Source organism: Lynx canadensis, chromosome D4, assembly GCF_007474595.2.
Source record: "Lynx canadensis isolate LIC74 chromosome D4, mLynCan4.pri.v2, whole genome shotgun sequence".
Lineage (NCBI taxonomy): Eukaryota > Metazoa > Chordata > Mammalia > Carnivora > Felidae > Lynx > Lynx canadensis.
The window spans coordinates 88,316,340-88,336,878 of NC_044315.2; the positions used below are offsets into that span (position 1 = coordinate 88,316,340).

General features: G+C 57.9%; 1 protein-coding gene across 1 annotated transcript in view; it reads left to right on the top strand.

Annotated features, from left to right (window-relative positions):
- HMCN2 (hemicentin 2) overlaps positions 1–20,539 on the top strand; it is a 147,175-nt gene that overhangs the window by 33,858 nt on the left and 92,778 nt on the right. The window contains exons 8-18 of the mRNA XM_030293836.1: positions 760–1,023; positions 3,644–3,788; positions 4,273–4,394; positions 6,279–6,551; positions 7,813–7,954; positions 8,441–8,568; positions 9,257–9,370; positions 11,480–11,629; positions 18,137–18,325; positions 18,761–18,856; positions 19,088–19,215. Of these exons, the coding sequence (XP_030149696.1) occupies positions 760–1,023; positions 3,644–3,788; positions 4,273–4,394; positions 6,279–6,551; positions 7,813–7,954; positions 8,441–8,568; positions 9,257–9,370; positions 11,480–11,629; positions 18,137–18,325; positions 18,761–18,856; positions 19,088–19,215 (1,751 nt within the window). The remainder of the gene's footprint in view (positions 1–759; positions 1,024–3,643; positions 3,789–4,272; positions 4,395–6,278; positions 6,552–7,812; positions 7,955–8,440; positions 8,569–9,256; positions 9,371–11,479; positions 11,630–18,136; positions 18,326–18,760; positions 18,857–19,087; positions 19,216–20,539) is intronic.

The window sequence follows — 20,539 nt, forward strand, 5'->3', positions numbered from 1 at the left end:
TGGCCGATTGTTGCCACATGTGAATGGAGCCGAGCGCCGACACACGTTATTTTTCCAAGGAATCCGGACTTCCAGATTTTGATGTGCCCTTTCCAGATTGTTCTCCACGCTTCTTCAAAAATGTTAAGGCGTTCAGATTTTTATCCAGCCACACCCTCTCTTCCCTGGTTTGTGATCTCTGAGACAAAACACAGTAATCACTGCCTGAAAAGGGAAAGACCCGAGCAAAGTTCCCAAATCAACTAAGGGAATTCAGAAACCCAGCTCCAGCTCTGTCTTTTCTGGAACAGGGTGAAAAGCCCGGGGCTAATAAGACAGAAAAGAAAATCAAAGCAAAGTGGACCGCGGGGGGGCGGGGGGGAGAGAGGATAGGCAGGAGTCAGCGTTCCCAAACTAACGTGTGTCTCACCTTGGCTGGTCCCAGAGCCTGCCCGATGACAGCCCACGCCAGAGTTAATGGGGGGAGGGTGGTGGTGGAGAGAAATGCCCCCTCCCAGTTCTACTCCAGGAGAGCCCGAGTCTGCAGAGTGGAGGTGATGCAGCTGTGGGAAGCTGTGGTGTGGGTGGACAGTGGCGTTTCAGGACCACGGACAGTAGCAGGCCCCCTCTGCTTAGCCACCCCCCAGCATTAGTTGGCACAGCAAAGAGGTGAGGGGGCCGCGAGGAGGGCCAAGCAAGCTGGGTCCCTGACTATGGTCTGAGGGCCCCTGCTTGGGGAGGATCATGGAGCCAGCTTCTTCTTCACCCTTCCCTCTGCAGGGGTGCCCATCTCCCTGGTCATCAACTCCACGGGCCTGCAGGCACCCGGCCACCTGGACTCCGTGGAGCTCTCACGCAGCTCGGGGCAGCCCCTCCTGACTTTGCCCATGCAGCCCCTCTCCAATGGCTCCGCCCATCAGCTCTGGGGCGGACCGCCCTTCCACGCCCCCCAGGAGCGCTTCTACCTCAAGGTGAAGGGCAAAGACCACGAGGGGAATCCCCTTCTCCGTGTCTCTGGAGTTTCCTACAGTGGGGTGGTCCCAGGTGAGTGAGTAGCGCTCGTCACCCCCAGCGCCCCGGCTCACTTGGAGACTCACTTCTTCCTGGAGGCCTTCCCTGATCGCGTGATATTAGAAAATTAAACTTCTATGAGCAGGAAACTCTGCGATGCGTTATGCTAAACACTGGGATGGTTCAGATGGAACAATCAGTCGAGGATTTAGTACAAAGCCATCCATCTGCCCGTCTACCCATGCATCCACTCACGCATTCGTCTCTCCACCCACCCTTCATTGACCCAAACATCCATCCATTCATCTGCCTATCCATCCATCCACCCACTCATCCATGCATCCATCCATCCAAATATCCATCCACCCATCCACTCATGCGTGCGTGCATCCATCCAAATGTCCATCCAACATGCATTCTGTGTCAGTCCTGGTGCTAGGCGTTGTAGACACAGCAGTGGGCAGGGCAGCAAGTATGGGTCTGCTCTTCCATAATCCTAATCATGGGAATACTAAGCTAGTCACCATTTTGAGCACCTCTCATGGGATAATCCTGAACCAAGCACCTGCCATACGTTAGCTCATTGAGTGCTTCTGAGATGTGTCCCCATCTTATAGACGGAGAAGCTGAGGCTACCCATCTCACAGGGTTGCCCTGAGGGTTCCATAAGTTAATACACATAACAAGACAGCTCTTGGGTGCTCTGAGGCTGTGCCCATGATGTGGGCATTGTGGACTTGGGCCCTTCAATGTGGTAGCTGCTGTTACTGTTATGTCTTTGTGGGCACGGGTCATTTTGTGGTCCTATCTTCGGTCATGTTGTGTTGGTTCCTACATGTATGTCTTTTTGCTTGTTTCCTTGTGTCCCTGAGGTCTCGCATGCAGCTCAGAAGCTCCCAGAGGGCAGGGCTGAGTCTTTGGCTTTGTAGCTCTGCCTCTGGTCCTAGCGTGGGGTATCTGAGTTCACTGGTCATCAGCTTCCTTCCTGGGCTTTGTTCCCTCCTCCTGCCCACTCCCCCCTTTCCCGTGGCAGTGGCCTGGGCGGGGAGCTCACAGAGGTGGATGCCACTGATATCCAACATCTTCTTTGCTGGGGATCTCTTAACAAGGGACAGACTCCTCTGTCTACTACAAATAGGGATGCAGAGAGGGCACTAGGGTGAGGTGGGGGACTTTGAGGATCCGAGTAGGGTAGGTTAGGGCAGGGTAGGGCGGTTGGGGACCCCGTCTCTCAGCCTCCTGACCTCCACTCCCCTGCTGTGGTCCCTGGGCCCCTCCTCCCTTGGCTTTTATAACTCCAAGGAGGAATTTTCAGGAGGGAGTTTCAGCAGGGGCAATAATAGCCTGTTTCTCTCTGTCCTGTTCTTGCAGATGAGTCGAAGAGTTTGGATTTCTCTCTGGATTTTGGTCTTCATCTCAGCACTAGATTAGAGAGAGAGAGAGAGAGAGAGAGAGAGTATGTGTGTGTTGGCAGGGCAGGGAGAAGGGAGGTGGTTTGGTGTTTTGCTTCCTTCCCCACTTGATGGGTCGGGAGGCTGGGAGTTGGGATTAGAGCAGGAGGCTCTGGGTTTGGAGCAGGTAGTGAGGACTGGGCCATGGTCCCTGGGCCCATTCAGCTCATGGAAGACAGAGCCTGGGCTGGCCTTGCCGAGGATTCCAGTGTGTGTGGGTGAGCGGTGGCTGCTTTGCACACAGCTGAGGACGTGGCTAGATGGTCTGACATCCCTCTCCCCTGGGATGTGGCAGGGAGCCTGTAGCATGATGTCACCTGCTGCCCTCCCACCCCCAGCTCTGGGCTCGGAGGACGTCTGGTGCATTGTCTCACCCAAGGAGCATCTCTGGTGGGGATGCGGGGGAGGGCAGGACAAGAGTTGAGCACACGCCCGCGATCACCCAGTGAGGCACTGACAGCTGTGACTGACCCCGCGGGGGGCGTTCTCAGACTTTCCCACCGGAGTGATTCTAATGGCCAAGGAAAGAGAATGTGTCATCCCAGGACCAGGGTCAGGCGGTGGGGGCGGTGGGGGGGGGGGAGTGTCTCTCAGGGGCCCCACGGGGCTCATCACAAACTGTGGGATTTCATTGAAGTCTCTTATCTCAAAAATGCGTGTGAACTTTGCATTCACAGCCATACTTCAGCTTCGCTTATTTTTAAATAAAAAAGGCTTTCTTCCAACATCCTCGGGTAAAACCGACCCTCCAGGCGGATGAGAGGTCTGGAAGCTTGGAGAGCCCGGTCCGGGGAGCATTTTATCAGGTTTCTCAGGGCTGGTGCAACATCTACGTCCAGGACCGTGGAGAAGGTGGTTGCACAGACCCGTCCGTCTTGGCTGGTCTTCTTAGAAACCGTAGAAGCAATGCCGGCTCGTCCTGAGGGGGCCTGCCGTGCCTTGTGGACATGCCAAGTGCTTTCCATGCACCGCCTCTCACCAGCTCCCCGGAGAGCGTGGTGACATCAGTGTCAGGATTAAGCCCGTTTTACAGAGGTGGGAACTGAGCTTACAGGGGTAAGGTGACCCCGCTCTTGGTGACCCCCAAATGGTGGGGCTGTGGCTTGAATCCTGGCCTCCTGGCTCATCCCTGTGGTCTCTGCGTTGGCAGGCTGTGGCAGGGCGGGCGGGGAGGAATCCTGAGCGCCGGACCTTGCCTACAGGTGCCCCCCTGGTCAGCATGCCCCCTAGGATCCATGGTTACCTGGCCCAGCCCCTGCTGGTCTCCTGCTCTGTACACAGCACCCTCCCCTTCAGGCTACAGCTGCGGCGGAACGGAGCCAGGCTGGGCGAGGAGAGGCACTTTCAGTGAGTGGGTGCTGTCTGCTCTGTGTCCCCAGCCCCAGGGGTCCAAGGGATGTGGGTGGCAGGAGAAGGACCTTGATCTCGGTCATAGTGTCCTGGGCATCTCCCAGCACGGCCAGGGATGAGGGGAGGGTGGTCCCCAGATCTCCCACCACCGCTGGATCGTCACCCTGTGGAGGAGCTGTGGGCTTGCTGAGCTTCCGGAACATTCCCACGCAGGGCCCGGGCCCGTGGGATCAGGGTGGGAAGGACCCTCCGAGACCCTCCCCGTCGTGGATGAAAGCCCAGAGCTCAGAGAGGGAAAGGGACTCGCTCAGAGTCACCCAGCATGTTGTAGACTTGGCACGTCCTCGGCTGCCTTGCCCCTCCTTACCAAGTCTCCAAGAGGATTTGTCCCCTCTGGGCAGGGTTCCGGGGCGGGACAAGGCTGGGGGGCCCTGGCGGGGGTCAGTGTTATTGTGTGTCTCCAGCTGCTCTGTGTTCACAGGGTGTCGGGAAACAGCAGCTGGGAGATCCCACGGGCTTCTAAGACCGAGGAAGGGACGTATGAGTGTACGGCGGTCAGCCGGGCTGGGACCGGGCGAGCAAAGGCCCAGATTCTTGTCACAGGTCTGTCCTTTCCGGCCCATCCCCGTCTCCCCTCCCCCCACCCCCTCCGGATTTTTCCCTCTAGGGTTTCTCCCCAGGGTGTCTCCATCTGTGGGGGAGCGTGCCAGCCAGCTGCCGTCACCCAGGCCCTGCTGCCCACACTGCCACCTGGCACCCCATTTGGGCGGTCACCCAGAAACAGCCTGTGGATCTTAGACGGGAAGGAGGCTGAGAAACGCAGCCAGGGTCGTGCCCTCCTCCCCCAGGCCCTTTCGGGGGCCCCTGCCCATCTGGAAGTCCCCCTCCCTTAATGCCTCCAGGTCTCTGCCAGGATGGCCCCAACCGGCTCAGGAAGGTTGCTGATGACACGGACCATCTCAAAATGACATTGGCTTTGTGTTTTTAAATCAGGAATCTAAACTGCCTTAAAAGTCCAAGGAACATGGAAAGATTAGCCAGTCTGCAGCCTCTAATCCCACAGACTTGCTATGCTTCGATCTGGATAACCTACGGTCTCATTCTAGAGACGACCTCCATAACATTTTGATTTACTCCCTCTTAGCCCTTTATCTGTGTGTGCGTTTTAAGAAAACTGGGATAGCATTATATATATTATATGGACGTATGCATGTGACAACCTGGTTTTTTTTATCATCTAACAATATAACGTGTCTGCAAACATGCTTCTGTGGCGTGAATTAATGGTTTTACTTTTTATAAACGATGAGGACAGGAAAAGGGAAAGGGTATAAGGAAACTTGCACACCCATTCCTTAGACTTCATAATCGCTCAAATTTGGCCATATTTGCTTTCTTGCTCTTTGGCTGAACTCTTTTTTTTTTAATGTGTATTTATTTTGAGAGAGAGAGAGAGAGTGTGAGTGGGGGAGGGTGGAGACAGCGAGAGAGAGAGAGAGAGAGAGAGAGAGAGAGAGAGAGAGAGAGAGACACTCTTAAGCAGGCTGCACGCTCAGCACGGAACCTGACGCGTGAACCATGAGATCATGACCCGAGCCAAAATCAAGAGTCGGATGCTTAGCCGACAGAGCCACCCAGGCGCCCCTTGGCTAAACCATTTTAAACTAAATTGTAGGCATGCTGACATTTCGGTATTTATCACTCTCTCTTTTTTTTAAAGTAGATTTTCCCATATAATAAAGGTTCTACGATCACACCTAATAAAATGAACAGTAATACCTTAATGGTGTTTAATTTGGCCATAGTCGGATTTTCTCATTGGCCCCCAGGTATTGTTTCTGGCTGGTTTCTACAATATCATTTTTCAGGACTGTGGCGTTCACAGGCTCTTTGTGACATCAGGTCACTGGCACGTGTAGCTTGTGTGGACCCGGCTTTTTTCCTGCAGGTTCTTGGGCCCACACCCCCGGTTAGACAAGTCTCTGATCTTGTCACTTCTCCCCTTTTCCTATCAAGAGAGTGGTTCTCTTAGCTCTTCCCTCCTCTGGGGCAGTGGCCTCGGTTGTGTATTTTGGCTGTTACGATGCCCCTGCTATTTGTACAGAGAATAGCTCTGTACTCATCACTCTTTCCCTCTTGAGAGTTATTTCCAAGGCTCTGTTCCCCAGGGTGGGATTACTGGCTCACAGGGTGTAGAGCTTGTTACTTGTTGCACTTGGCCGTCATGTGGAAGGCACGCACGCCCCACGCAGCCCTCGCCGGGTGTGTGATGGTGGGGGGGGGGGGTAAGCAGGGGGCGGGCCGGGCCCTCCCTGGGGTGGTGCCGTCCCCGGGATGGCGAGCACATGATACTTGGCTCCTCTGCTGGCCCACGCGTCCTGAAGGATACGGTGCGGGGCTCTGGAGTCAGGGCACCCCCGGGGGCCGGCAGGATGGTCCTTTCTCTGCGTCAGCCTCTCAGAGTCTCCTCTGTTTTTACCCGTTCAGACCCCCCACCGCAGCTGGTTCCTGCCCCCAACGTGACCGTGTCCCCGGGGGAGACAGCCATCCTGTCCTGCCAGGTCCTGAGTGAGGTCCCCTACAACCTGACTTGGATCCGGGACTGGCGGGTCCTGTCGGCCTCGACGGGCAGAGTCGCCCAGCTGGCCGACCTGTCCCTGGAGGTCAGCGGCATCATCCCCAGCGACAGCGGACGGTACCAGTGCATGGCCAGCAACGCCAACGGGGTCACAAGGGCGTCCGTGTGGCTCCTGGTGCGAGGTGAGGCTCTTCCTGCCTCTGCGATGTGTCTTCCTGATTCAGCACCCTACCTGGTGCTTTTTAAAAAACGATTTAAAACAAAGTTTTTATTTATTTTTGAGAGAGAGGGCGCGAGCGGGGCGAGGCAGGGGGGGGAGGGGGACAGAGGCTCCGAAGCAGGCTCTGGGCTGACAGCACAGAGCCCAGTGTGGGGCTTGAACCCACGAACGGTGAGATCATGACCTGAGACGGAGTCGGACGCTCAACCGACTGAGCCCCCCAGGCGCCCCTCACTACCTCGTGCTTATCCCCAGAGCCCGTCGATCCACGCCTCTGCCCAGACACCACTCCCAGCAGGCAGCGCCAACCCCGTTAGGGTCTTCCGGGTTGTCAGAGAAAAAAGATTGTGTAGCCTCCTAGCCTATGTGTAGCGGTTCTCGCCGTGGAAAGTTCGTCCTGGTAGCTAACCTAAATCTCTACTGCTGTAGACCAAGCCAGCTTCGTCGTGTCCTGTTTACCTCCCGTGCCGTGGGTCAGCTCCATTGCCATATGTGGGGGAGGGGTGGGTTACGGGAAACTTCTGGAAGTCCAGAGATCAGAAGCGCGTGGCGGGGGCTGGGTGGCCCTGGCCAGATGGGGCGGGGGGGGGGTGGGCAGCGGAAAGAGCACCCGTCCTGGAGTTTTAGGACCTGGATGTAGCCTCGGGTCCACCCAGGGTTTAGCCAGATCCTTCTCTCTGGGATGCCGTTTGGCCAAGTGTAAAAGTGAGCGTGTTGGAAAAACTGCCCTCTCTTGTCCCGGCCACTCCTGACTGGTTGCCTGGAGTGTGTGGAGACTGCCACTGCCGTGGGAGGGGACTGGTTGCCTATTCTGGCTGAGTTGGCCTGGTGAGGTCTGTTTGAGTCTGACAAGCCCGTTGTACCGTGAACAGAACCTAAGTCTGGGGCCAGTACTTGGGCAGGCTTTGGCGTCCCCTCAAGGTCACTGGAGATGGGCGTTGCCCCCAGCCCTGGCATCTGCCTGTCACCCTAAACCTCTCCCGGATGCTCAGCCCAGACCAGAACCCCAGGGAGAGCTTTGGAAAATCCTCCCCGTGTGGCCTGGGCGGCTATCTGGTCAACCCCAGCTCCCAGGAAAGCCACTCCCTGGGATCCGGGCCCTTGGGGGGCCTTTGCTTCCTACGTCTGGCCCATCTGTGACTTCGGGGATGGAGTGGAGGCACCTGGGACAGCACGGCTGCCCAGACAGACTCTTGACCACCTGTCCACTCTTTGAACTGCAGAGGCTCCCCAGGTCAGCATCCACACCCGGTCCCAGCACTTCTCCCAGGGTGTGGAGGTGAGAATTCGCTGCTCAGCTTCGGGGTACCCCACACCCCACATCTCCTGGAGCCGTGAGGGTCATGCTCTGCAAGAGGACAGCAGGTAAGGGCCCCAGGACGAGGGACTCTGGGACTAGAGGTCCCAGGGGACCTCTCTGGGCCCCCATCTTCTTCCCTCTAAATGGGGTTGGGAAGAGAGGGTAGCATTTGCCCTGCCTTCTTCCTGGGATCATTTGAGACTCGTCAGCGAGATCGCTTTGAAAACATAACGATGCCTCAGTATGAGCCCGGGGGCCAAGAGCCGTAGTTCCAGAATCCACCAGACCTGTGCTCGAATCCTGCCTCTGCCATTCAGGCTGTGTGACCTTGGGCGAGTCGCTTTACCTCTCTGAGCCTCGCGAATGAAAAAGGACAATCTGTGAAGTGCTGGGCGCACCGCCAGGCACAGAGCAAGCAGTCAGTAGGAAATGGCGGTCGCTAGTGATGGGATTAATTCGTTTGTTATCGAGGATGACTCAGGTAGTCTTTGTGTGACCCCACCTAATCAGCCCCCTCCCGCTGAACATGTTATTTTATGGCGTGACTCCAGAATCCATGTGGATGCCCAGGGAACCCTGATCATTCAGGGAGTGGCCCCAGAGGATGCTGGGAATTACAGCTGCCGGGCCGCTAATGAGGTTGGCACAGACGAGGAGACGGTCACCCTCTATTATACAGGTACCTGGGCCTCTCCCCCTCTCTCCCTCCCTCCTTCCCGTCCATAGATACTCACTGAGCTGGGGATACAGCAGTGAACGCATGCTCCCTGCCCAGGTGGAACTTATATTCTGGTGGGGAGGCACAAAAGAAGCATGCGGGCAGCTAACGGTACTCGCGGGGGCTCACAGCGCAGGGTGATAGGCAGGTGGGGCGAGGGGGAAATGGCTGTTACACACGGGACCGGCCAAGGCCTCGGTGAGGAGGTGATGCTTACCAGAGAAGGGGATAGGAGCAGTGTTCCCAGCCCGGGGACCCGGTGAGGCAAAGGCCCTGAGGTCGGCATGAGTCTGGGGTGCTCAAGGGGCTTCGAGAAGGCTGGTGTGGAGTGAATTGAGGGGGACTTTAGGGAGGGCTGGGCAGCCCACCTAGGGCATTTTAGGACCTTGTAGGGTTTCCACTTTGATGGCAAGTTCAATAAGAAACGATGCGTGTTGAGGGGTGGGGTGGCTCCAGGTGGGACTGGCTTTGATTTGAGATCCTGGGTCAGAAACCTTTCTGGGGTGACGGATGGTGGGGGATGGGGAGGAGGCAGGGAGGCCAGCTCCTTCTCTCTCCTCGCTGCACCCCCCCCAAACTGTGAAAAGCCGCCCTGTCGCCCTAGGGGGTCTGTGGGTTGCTCCCAAATTCCCCATCTGCTCCCACACAGATCCGCCCTCGGTCTCTGCCGTAAATGCCGTGGTGCTGGCTGCTGTCGGGGAGGAGGCCGTGCTGGTGTGTGAGGTGTCTGGGGTGCCCCCACCCCGGGTCGTCTGGTATCGAGGTACGAGAGGGGTCTGTGGAACTGTCCCGCGGGGGCCCCGGAGGATCAGCTTTCCAGAACAGTCAGGGGGGCACCCCCTCCCCCCACCCAGCCCAGCATCCGCACGGCTCAGTGGTCAGCAACAGGATTTAGAATAGGTTCATTGGGGCGCCTGGGTGGCTCAGTCGATTCAGCGTCCTGCTTCGGCTCAGGTCATGATCTCGCGGTTCATGGGTTCAAGCCCCGCGTCAGGCTCTGTGTTGACAGCTCGGAGCCCGGAGCCTGCTTCGGATTCTGGGTCTCCCTGTCTCTCTCTTTCTCTCTGTCCCTCCCCTGGCTTGCTCTCTCTCTCTCTCTCAAAAATAAATAAAACATTAAAAAAAACAAACAAACAAACACGAGAGTGGACTCAGGTTTGAATTCTGGTTCCCTGGGTGAAAAAGGGGCAGGTGACTTGGCATCTCAGAGCCTGCTTCCTTATCTGGAAAATGGGGGGAAATCAGACAGGTTGGTTATGCAAGGATTCAGTGTATAGTGTTTAGGGTCAGCGTGGCACCTGGGCTGGGCTCGGTGTCCTTAGATGGTGACAGTGATGCAGTTACCCGAGAAATGGGGAGCCGTAGGACCAGGGTTTTCTGAGGCTCTTTTGAGTTAATGGGCACGGAGGGTCTTCCTGGTGCCGGACGCTGGGCTAGAGTTTGGCCAACAGGGGTGTTCTCGAGCCTTCAGCAGGGGCTAGCTCCTTCTCAAGGGTCAGCCTCTCAGTCATGTTGCCCTCTTCTACCTGGACGCACCCGAGGTATTAGCTCAGAGTCCTGGCAGGCAGAAGTAGCTTCGAACTTGAACTTGTCCAAGGCCACCCCTGGTGGGTGCCAGGGGTGTCGGGACTCCTCATTCAGTGCTCGCGTCTCATGTTCTGGCCAAGAGCCCGGCCAGCCCTTTTTAGAAGGGCATCTCTTGATGGAATATTATTCAGCCTTAAGGAGAAGTGGAATTCCAGTTGTACGACAACGTAAATATAGTTAACACCGTAGAACTGCGCTCTTGGAAATGGTGAAGGTGGTAAATTTTGTTGTTCCTTAAAAAATGTTTTTAAGTTTATTGTTAAGAAAGAGAGAGCAAGAGCGTGGGGAAGGGGTAGAGAGAGAAGGAGAGAGAGAGCATCCCAAGCAGGCTCTGCACTGTCAGCACAGAGCCCGACGCGGGGCTCGAACTCGTGAACCACGAGATCATGACCTGATCCGAAATCAAGAGTCGGACGCTTAACTGACTGAGCCACCCAGGCGCCCCCAATTTTGTTGTGTTTTTTTTTTTTTTGCCACAAGTAAAAATCTTTTTCATTTGAAGAAATGAAAAATGGGGTGGGGGGATGGGGAGTCACTGTTTACTGAGGGCGGAGTTTCTGTTTGGGACGACGAGAAAGTTCGAGAAAGTTCTGGAGACAGATACACAATAATGTGAACGTACTTAACGCCACTGAATCGGATACTCTGAACGCTGGAGATGGTGCAGTTGTTTGTTTTATGTGCATTTTACCGCAGTGAAAATAAAAAATGAAAACAGAATTTAGAAAGTAGGGCAGAATCAGGGGAGCCGTCAGGAGCCTGGGTGCAGACAACAGTCAGGAGAAACGAGGGAGGCCTCAGGGTGGGTTTCGGGAAGCCTGCCCGGGATAAGGCCTCAGAGAGGCAGCCGTGGGTGGGGTGTGCTCATCCCAGGGCGACCCTGGGCGCCCCCAGAGCTGATCCAGACCTCAGTCGGTCTAGACCTGGGGTGGAGGATGGGGACCCAGCGGGGAGACCCAGGCAAGGAGTTTGTTGGTGCTCAGCCCACTGAATGCAGGGGGACAGGCTGGGCCTCTACAGAGGTCAACAGAGGAGCTCAGGGAAGCCCCCCCCCCCCCCCCGCAGGGCTGGAGGCTTTTCTCAACTTAAAAAATTTGCCTTTAATGGTTGTAACGTACAAATAACAAACTTGACATCTTAACCCTTGCTAGGGGTGCGGTTCGGTAGTTGTAATTACACGCATGTCCTTGTATGCCCGTCACCAACATCCACTCCCAGAACTCTGTTCGTCTTAGAAAACTGAGACTCTGTCCCCATTAGATATGCTCTCCCATCTTTGGTCCAGGGGGTCTTGAAATGATTCTGGGCCCCGAGGGCTCCAGCTCTGGGACACTGCGGATCCCGGCAACTCGGGAGAGGGATGCTGGCGTCTACACCTGCCGAGCTGTCAACGAGATGGGCGATGCCTCTGCAGAAATCCGGCTGGAGGTTGGATGTGAGTATTGCACCTGGCCCCCACCTGCCCCTCCCCCTTTGCCGCGCCTCTGAGGTCAGGATTTGGGAGTGGCTTGGCTGGTGGCCGTGGCTCAGGGTCTCTCGTGGGCTTGCCGTTAATGCTTCAGCTGGGTCTGCTTCATCTGAAGGCTTGACTGGGGCGGGAGAACCCAGTCTGAATTCACTCATGCGGCTGTTGGCAGGAGGCCTCAGTTTGTTCTCCATGTGGGCTTGTCTAGAAGGCTTCTCCTGACATGGATTCTCATGAGTGAGGTAGCTGGGGGGGGGGGGAGGGAGAGAGAGAAAGGGAGGGAGGGAATCCAACCAGGAAGCTGCAGTCTTTTTTTTTTTTTTCAACGTTTATTTATTTTTGGGACAGAGAGAGACAGAGCATGAACGGGGGAGGGGCAGAGAGAGAGGGAGACACAGAATCGGAAGCAGGCTCCAGGCTCCGAGCCATCAGCCCAGAGCCTGACGCGGGGCTCAAACTCCCGGACCGCGAGATCGTGACCTGGCTGAAGTCGGACGCTTAACCGACTGCGCCACCCAGGCGCCCCAGGAAGCTGCAGTCTTTAAAAAATTTTTTAAGTGTTTTATTTATTATAATTATTTTTGAGTGTATTTATTTTGAAAGAACTTGCAAGCAGGGGAGGGGCAAAGAGAGAGAGAGGGAGAGAGAGAGAGAATCCCAAGCAGGTTCAGCACTGTCGGTGCAGAGCCCGATGTGGAGCTCAGACTCACGAAACTGTGAGATCGTGACCTGAGCCAAAGTCAAGAGTCGGACGCTTAACCGACTGAGTCGCCCAGGCGCCCTGAAGTCTTTATAACCAGCCACAGTCGTGGAAGTGACATAGAGTCACTTCTACTGTATTCTGTTGGTCACACGGACCAACCCTTGTGCGCGGTGGGTGGGAGGGGCTGCTCAAGTGTGCAGATACCGGGAGGCAGGGGTCACTGGGACCATCTTGGAGGCTGCCTGCCACAGAGACAGTTTGGGTCAAGTTCGGGCGTTGTCATTCCTGAGACCTGAAGTCCCGTCTCGTCTCCGTCACTTGCCACCTATGTGCTTTGGTTGAGTCATTGACCCTCAGTTTCCCCCTCTGTAAAACGGGGCTGATCATGCCATGAGGGTTGCTGTGAGCGTCCAAGTGAAATCAGGCATATAAAGCTTAGCACAGAATCTGGCCCATCTTGAGTGCTTGATAAATAGATGCCTGATCATCGCCTTTTTACAGATGGGGAGTCTGTATTCTCCTGTGGCTGGTGCATGGCCTTGGCTGTGACTGCCGTGATGTCTCAGTTCCAGGCCTGGACCCTGAGTCCTGGGGATTGCTAGAAGTTGTGGGCACCGCTCCTTGGCATGTTGAGCCGGGATGGACTGGGCTTTGAGGGGTTCGCTGTGGCCACGGTGGGAAAGCCAGGTGCTAGGAATTCTGGGGAAGCACAGAGAATCGGGGATGTGCTTGTCTAGGCTGGGTGGGACGCCCAAGGGGCTCTCCAAGGATGGTGGGGGGCTCTGGGGGGAGAGTAAGCCCTGTGAGTAGGAGGTTCTGGCCCTGAGGAGGACAGTCTCATCCCAGGGTTGGATCCTCCCAGGCTTAGGGCACTCTTGGCCTTCATTTGTTTGTTCCATCATTCATTCCTGTAGCACATGGTCACCAGGTGGCCGGGCCCTGTGCTGGGGACACAATGGCAGGCGAGACTCGGGCTCTTGGTGTCAAGGTCCCAGATGTCAGACAGACAATACACCAAACTTTTGCAGGTGGTATCCATGGGGAACTGTTGGTGCCCAGAGAAGGGGTCCAACCGACGGTGGGGGCTGGGAAGGCTTCTTGGAGGCCGTGGTGTCTGAGATGAACCCAGAAGCAATCAGTCAGGTGGTGAGCTGGGGAACAGTGTTCCAGGTAAAGGGAACAACGTGTGCAGATCTCCCCACGGCAAGAGAAGCGAGCCAGGGAGTGAGACAGAGCAGGGGGTGAGGGGTGCCCGGGAATCTGCTACCCGCTGTGGGGTCACCGCCAGCCCCAGGCTCTGGGATGCTGTATGAGTGAGAGATAAGAAAGGCCTGGGGCCTGGTGGGTTCTGATCAATGCCACTGTCATTGTTAACAGTCAGTAGGTTCCGGGGGAGCAGAGAGGGCGCTCCAGGCAGGGCTGCCCTTGGCATTGTTTCCAAGAGTCATCCTTTGTTTCCTGTCTGATTTCTTTGCAGCACTGCCTTAATTCCTTCCTCCCCTTCCTCCACCTGTCAGACACAGGCCTTAGGGCCACGTCAAGAAGGAGCCGGCTGGCATCCCAGAGGCAGGCTTCTCGGCCACTGGGCCACTGGTGGCCTTCGGCCTTTAGGTCAGGGAAGGGGTGGACGGTGACCCAGCGCCTGTGTGTCTGGGGAGAGCTGGCCTAGCAGCAGCGGGGGGAAATCGAATTTCCTGCCCATCTGGATGGCAGCTGCGGTCCGGCCTTCCTAGCCAGGCCGGCAGAGCCTTCCAGGGCCGGGAACGGCTGGGCACAGTGCCCACCTGCTGCTGTTGAGCTGGGAACTCTCTTCCTGGTGGCGTTTGGGAAGGAGGGAGGCGAGTGCCGGTGTCAGTGGACCCGCCTGCAGGGCACCTGTGCGTCACCTCTGGACGCGGAAGACTGGAGTCCGAGGTCCGTGTGCAGCCTCCCGTTTGGTCAAGTTATTGACCTCCCCGCGCCCTTCTTTCCCCATCTGTGAAAAGGAGATGATAATCACAGAGCCTTGCCCGTAGGGTCCTTGAGAGATTTGATGAGACAGTGTGCTACGCTCCGGGCTTGAATGGAATAAATACTCAACACGCTTGCCCACGGGGGCCCGGTGAGGCGGCGCGGTTCGTCACACGGCTGGTGAGCGGGGCCCCGCAGCAGGCCATGCCCGCCCCAAGTTCACTGCCCTTTCTGTTCCCGGCCCGTGGTCGCCAGGCAGATGAGCGGGGGGGGGGGGGGGGAGAGCAGGTACTTTGGGGGGTGCAGAGGGCCCGTGGCCAGCCCGGGAGAGCAGGAGAGAAGCGGCGCTGGGATCCGGGGCAGGAGTGGCCAGGGTTCCGGGCGGCTGTCCCGTCAGGCACGGCGGGCACGGACCCGGGGTCTGGGATGCCTCCGGCGACCCAGGATAAGGCTCTGATTTTCATTTCTTTTAAAATGAGAGGGAAGCAAATGGGTACCAACAAAGAGATAAGAAGGAATCCAGGCTGGATGGTGTGTGCCTTTATGTCAATGTGGTCATAAAATATAACTGTTAATATTTTTCCACGAGAGGAAGAGGCCCGTGAGAGTCCTCCTGCGGCCCCGGCTGGTGGGGCTGCGGCTCCGGGCCCAGTTGCAGGACCCTGCCCGGGAGGGGGCTTTGGAGCCCATCCCCCCCAGCCACAGACACCCCGGCATTCCCTCTGAACGCAGGCCAGGGCCCGAGGCCGGCCTCTCCTGTTGTCCACCTTGCCCTGCTGTGTAGCCGTTGGACCTAAGACCCCCTGCCTACTCGTGGCCAAAGTCAAGACAGACTGGAGCTCTCCTTCCTGAGCTGGCTCATCCCCACCGGCCCTGCTGCAGGGCTCTGAGCCACGGGAACTGGGGTGGGGGATGGCACAGGGGACGGGGGTGGGGGGAACGCTGGGTCTGCGCACAACAATAAAGAGCCCTGGAACTTTAAGGTATTGGAACCAGAATAAAAATAGTTACCTCCTTCTGCAGGGGGAAACTGAGGCCCCAAGTGGTGAAGGGGTTCATCCACGATGCCCACTGGGGCAGAGGCAGTGCAAGGGCCCAGCGCAGGCTTTGGGCCTTTAGGCCGGTGTCCCCTGCCCTGGTGGCCGAGTAGGAGGAAGGGAAGTCATCACCTCTGCCGTGGTCACTTTGCTGTTAGAATCCATGGGGACCTTTCCCCCCGAAAACCTCCTGGAGGTGGGGAGTGGCCCTGCCGGGCCGATTAACCAAACCCCTCAGCCCTTCTGCAGAGGAGGGGAAGCAGGGAGAAGGGGGAGGTGGCCCTCAGGGTGGCTAGACCCTCCTGTCCTTTCCCCCCAACCCAGGCTGCTGGCTGGCATCCTTCAGTGGGGCTGTCCTCTCTTCCTGGGTATTCTAGGTTCCCCACCCGGCACTGCGCCCCCACAAACACACGCTGCGTCTCCAGGGAGCCTGGTGGGGCTGCAGTGCCTAATGGTCCCTGGGCATTTGCACCTCCTGCCCCGAAGCCCGCCTGAGGCCAAGGCAGAAGGGGCCATCCCTCTCGCAGTCGGGGGAGCCAGTTTACGGTCCCTCCCTGGGTTACCGCAAGGGTCACCTGAGAGTCTGTGGGGAGGGGGCCTGGAAGCAGAGGTGGCTGAGCCTCTGGTGAGACCCTGGGAAGAGCACTGGGTTGGGAGCCCAGCCCCCACCGACATGCTGCAGGACTCAGGGCCGGCCCTGCCCCTGCTCCGGGCCTCATCTGCAGAGGAGGTGACCAAAGGACCTTCAGCCCGGGCGTACGAGGATTCTGGGGTCCTGCCTTATTTGGGGGCTCCAGTGAGGAACGGGGTGAGGGGGGTGTGGCTGTGCCCGAGGCTGAGTCAGAGTTTTTCCGGGCAGGATCTGAGTCGGGATTTGGCTGCTTTGGGATTCACCCCAAAGAAAGGACAGAAGAGACGGGTGCGGCTCTGGCCGGAGCAAGCGGCCAAGTTGCTCCCGAGGACCCAGGGGGACGCAGGGGTGCGGTGGGAGAGAGCCTGGGCCTCAGCCGCAGCCAGACCTAAACTCCGATCCCGCCTCTTCCATCGGCTTGGACCTGTGCTTTCCTTCATCTCCCTGACCCTCAGCGTCCTCATCTGTAAAGTAGGGTTGTAATGACATCCACCTCAGGAGCTTATTGGGGCCGTTGATGAAACTGGTGTTTCTAAAAGCACCGTCACTGTGCCTGTCAGTTCGTAGGTGCTCTAGATGCTACGCTCTGTCCATATCATTTGCTGACGATCGTAAGTCGGTTGTCCCTTTCCAGGGGGAAGTTCAGGTCTGGGAGGAGAACGGGGACGAGAGTGTGTTTTGTAATGTGCCAGAGTCGGGAGACCAAGCTGGGCTGTTTGGGGACTAAGGAGGGAGGGGTCAAGAAGCAGGTGCGGCTGGGCGGGGCCGGCGAAGGCAGGTTCTGGGAGTGCCTGTCCCAGAGCTGAGGCTCACCTCTGCCCAGGGGCCAGGGCTCCGCTGGACCAGTGACCCTGTCTGAGGCGAGCCCGGAGCAGAGGCTCTCTGGGATTCTGGCCAGGGCCCAACGAGAAAGAGAGGCGTGCGGGTGGCGTCTGAGGTTGGATCCAAGACCGTTGGGTCCTCCTTGCAGTAATTTTCCAACTTGTGTTTATATCTCCTTGGAACTTCCCTAATCCCTGGGCCAGGAGGGAAATTTGATGTCATGATTTGGATGGAAATGGGGGCGATTTCTGGAGGGAGGCGGACAGAACAAAGAGGTGGAGGGGTTTCCATGGTGCTGGGTGCTACAGGCTAAAAAAAGAAAAGAAAAAAAAGAAAAAAAAAAAGGCTTCCTGGTCATGGGTCTGGGGACGGGGACCGGAGGACAGTGCCCGTTAGCTGCGGGGCACGGGGCCTGGACCCATCTGGAGTTGGACTCACTTCTGGCCTACGGAAGGGCAGAAAGGATCACGAGTTTCTGTTTGGGGAGATCACTTATTTTCTCCTGATGATAAACGTCAGACAACGCTTAGAAAAAAGTTTAGCAGAAACACTACAAGCTATTAACAGTGGTGGCCCTGGGGAAGGGCATGAGCTCGGGGGCGTGGGGAGCAAAAGATTGGAGGGGAAGTAGATTCTTGGCGTATTGTTGGAGTTTTGTTTGACCCAGGTGAGTCCTCGTCGAGGACTGTTGCCCTGGGGTCATGATGAATGTTGAAGTATAAAGTCACCTGATTAATAATAAGCACGTTTTCATTTTGTGGTGGAGTTTCATATACTCATTACAAAAATTTTGGCAAACAGAGATGTGGAGAAGAGAGTCAAGGTGGCCCGTAATCTCCCCACAGAGTGGGCTCTTTGGGGGTCGGGAAATGGTTGCCCAAGTTCAGGTGCAAGAGGTCCAGGGGGAGGGCGAGGGAGGGGAGGGTCTCCAAGGCGCGGGGGCTCCTGTGGCTGGAACTTGATTTGCAGCCCCTCAGAGGTGGGCCTCCCAGGAGGTGTCGCCTCAGGGGCAGGCCAGTTGCCCCCGCCCCCCTGCACGGCCAGGCACAGCGGGGCTCCCGTGACCCCGTGCAGGGGCGTGAGGCGCAGTGGTAGCTTCCTCCTGCCAAAGGCCACTCCCTCTGCCTCATCCCTAACCCCTCTTCAGGGCCGGATCCTTCCAAGCTCAGGTTGGCCCTAGAGCCCTGGAGATGAGTCAGCCCCAGGTTCACGAGGGCGAGGCCGGGAGAAAGGGAACCTCCCAGCCAGGGGAGGGGGGCAGGCGGCGGGATCAGTCCTCTGGGGGCACGTGGGGTTCAGCCACCGGGCATGGCTGACCGGTCACCTCCCTGCAGATGCGCCCCAGCTGATGGAGCTGCCCCGGGATGTCGCTGTGGAGCTGGGGAGGAGTGCCCTCCTGGCGTGCCGGGCCATGGGCCGCCCGCCCCCGCTCGTCACCTGGCGCCGTGGAGATGGCCAGCCGCTGGGGCCCAGGCGGGGTGGCAGGACGGGGCAGCCTGATTCGGGAGTGCTGTTCTTTGAAAGTAAGAGACAGGGGCCGGGGGAGGATGGGCGGGGGAGACAGGATGGCTTCTGACACGCCAAGTGCCTCCCCAGGCCGGGTGGCTCGGAGCAGAACGTTGATGCCTGGCATTGGCCATGGGTGAGGCCGACGCGGGCTCGTGTCCTGGCTGCCTGCCTCTGACCAAGTCGCCCCGCTGCTCTGAGCCCCCTACAGCCATGACAACGACAAAACCTACCGCCTGGGTTTAATGACGGGCCGGCCTGAGGGCTTGTCGCGCGGGTCGGATCCCGGACACTGGGTTGACCGCGAATGCCCTCCCAAGGCCTGGCTGCCTCCCCCCAGCCCTCCTCCCTCACCCCTGCAGGGCCGGGCTGTGCCGTGGGCTGCCTGCACCTGGGGGGGCCGGAGCGGTGGCGGGTCCCGGCAGTCAGGCCGGCCTCTTTCCGTCCCTCAGGTGTGGTCCCCGAAGACCAGGCCCTGTATGTCTGTGAAGCTCAAAATGTGTTCGGGAAGGTCCGGGCAGAGGCCCGGCTCGTCGTGACCGGACACGGTTCGCTGGTGGATCGGGGTGGGGGGGGGGGGTTGGTAGGGAGGCCGGGCACCCCCAGGGAGGCCCCCTCACTATGGCGGCCCATCCTTTGGGAGGGTGTGCCCTTTGACCCTTGAGGATCCCCTATCCACTGGTTCCCTGGGGAGGAGCGGGGGGACAGTGGGGTCTCTGTCCCCGCGACGGCCACCCGCGGGAATCTAGTGTGACCCATACCGTCTCCCCTCCCCACAGCCCCGCCGCAGATCGCAAGCAGCGCCTCCACTGTCCGGGTGCTGGAGAGGCAGCCGGTGTCCCTGCCCTGCATCATTCTGGCGGGGAGGCCCCTCCCGGAGCGCCGCTGGCTCAAGGCCGGGCTGCCGGTGAGCGAGCTCTCTGGGTGCAGGCACCCGCAGTGGTGCCTGGGGGCGGAGGGGACTGTCACGTTCCTCCCTCTGCCTCCGCTTCGCTATTTTGCTTGGTTTGGAACGTGCTCTTCCTTGCTCCCTCTCTTGCCTGCCTCTTTCCAGAAACTTCTCTGGTAAATGTGCTGATAGCATCCGTCACCCTCCCAAGTCCTGCCAAGGTTTCTGTGGGTGCTGGTCCCCCCCACCCCCCACCCCCGAGAGCCGCAGGAGAATCTCCCGCTCCATTAGTGCTGAGGCTGGGGGGCAGGAATTTGGGGGACGCAGAGACAATGCTTTCTGCCCCCCATTCTGACAGGATGTGCAGTTCAACATCCGCCCTGACTCCATAGCTGGGCACGTGGTAGCTGCTTTATCCACTCATGTGGATTCGGTTTCCTTTCTTTATTTTTTTTCTATTTCTCCTCTCGTGGCCACTCCTTTTCTTTTTAACAGTTTTTTAAAAAATTGTTTTTACGTGTTTGTTTATTTATTTTTGAGAGAGAGAGAGAGAGAGAGAGAGAGAGAGAGCAAGCAGAGGAGGAACGGAGAGGGAGACACAGAATCCGAAGCAGGCTCCAGGCTCCGAGCTGTCAGCACAGAGCCCGACGTGGGGCTCGAACTCAGGAACAGCGAGATCATGACCTGAGCTGAAGTCGGATGCTTACCGACTGAGCCACCCAGGCGCCCCTGGCCACTCCTTCTTTACCCCTCCCCTTTCCTCAATTCCCAGGCCCTGTCCTCAGACATACTGGGGACCTTGTGCCCTTGAGGGAGCCTTCCTGAGTAGAATCTGATGCTCGGGTTGCAGAAAGAGGGCCCTGGGCCCTGTCGATGCCAGGCCAGCGAGCGGCTGGAGATGTGGGGTCTGTTTCAGCTCCGTGGCCACACCGGAAGGGCACGTGCCCGTAGGGCTGCCCAGTGCCACAAGCAGAAACCCCTCAAGCTTGCTCGGCCCAAGGGGGCCTGGTACCAAGAGGGCACAGGGGCAGCTCCTGGAGCTGAGTCCCATGTGTGCAGCCAGGCTCACGGGACAGGGACAAGGATGCCGAAAGTGGGCTGAGGCCTGGTGGTGGAAAGGTTTTAAAAGGACCCCTCACCAAAGAAAGACTGGTTAGACATCTTTGTGAAGGTCGCCCCGGGCGCCCTTCTGGACCAGCGCTCCCTGGTCCCCATGGGGACAGATCTGGGCAGCCACCAGGAGCCACTGTCTCTGCTTCTCTCCCTGGGACCACGTCTGATGTGGCCACGCCTCGGTTCTGCTCGTGTGGCTCTGTTCTCTCCCTGCAGGAATTTGTCCCTA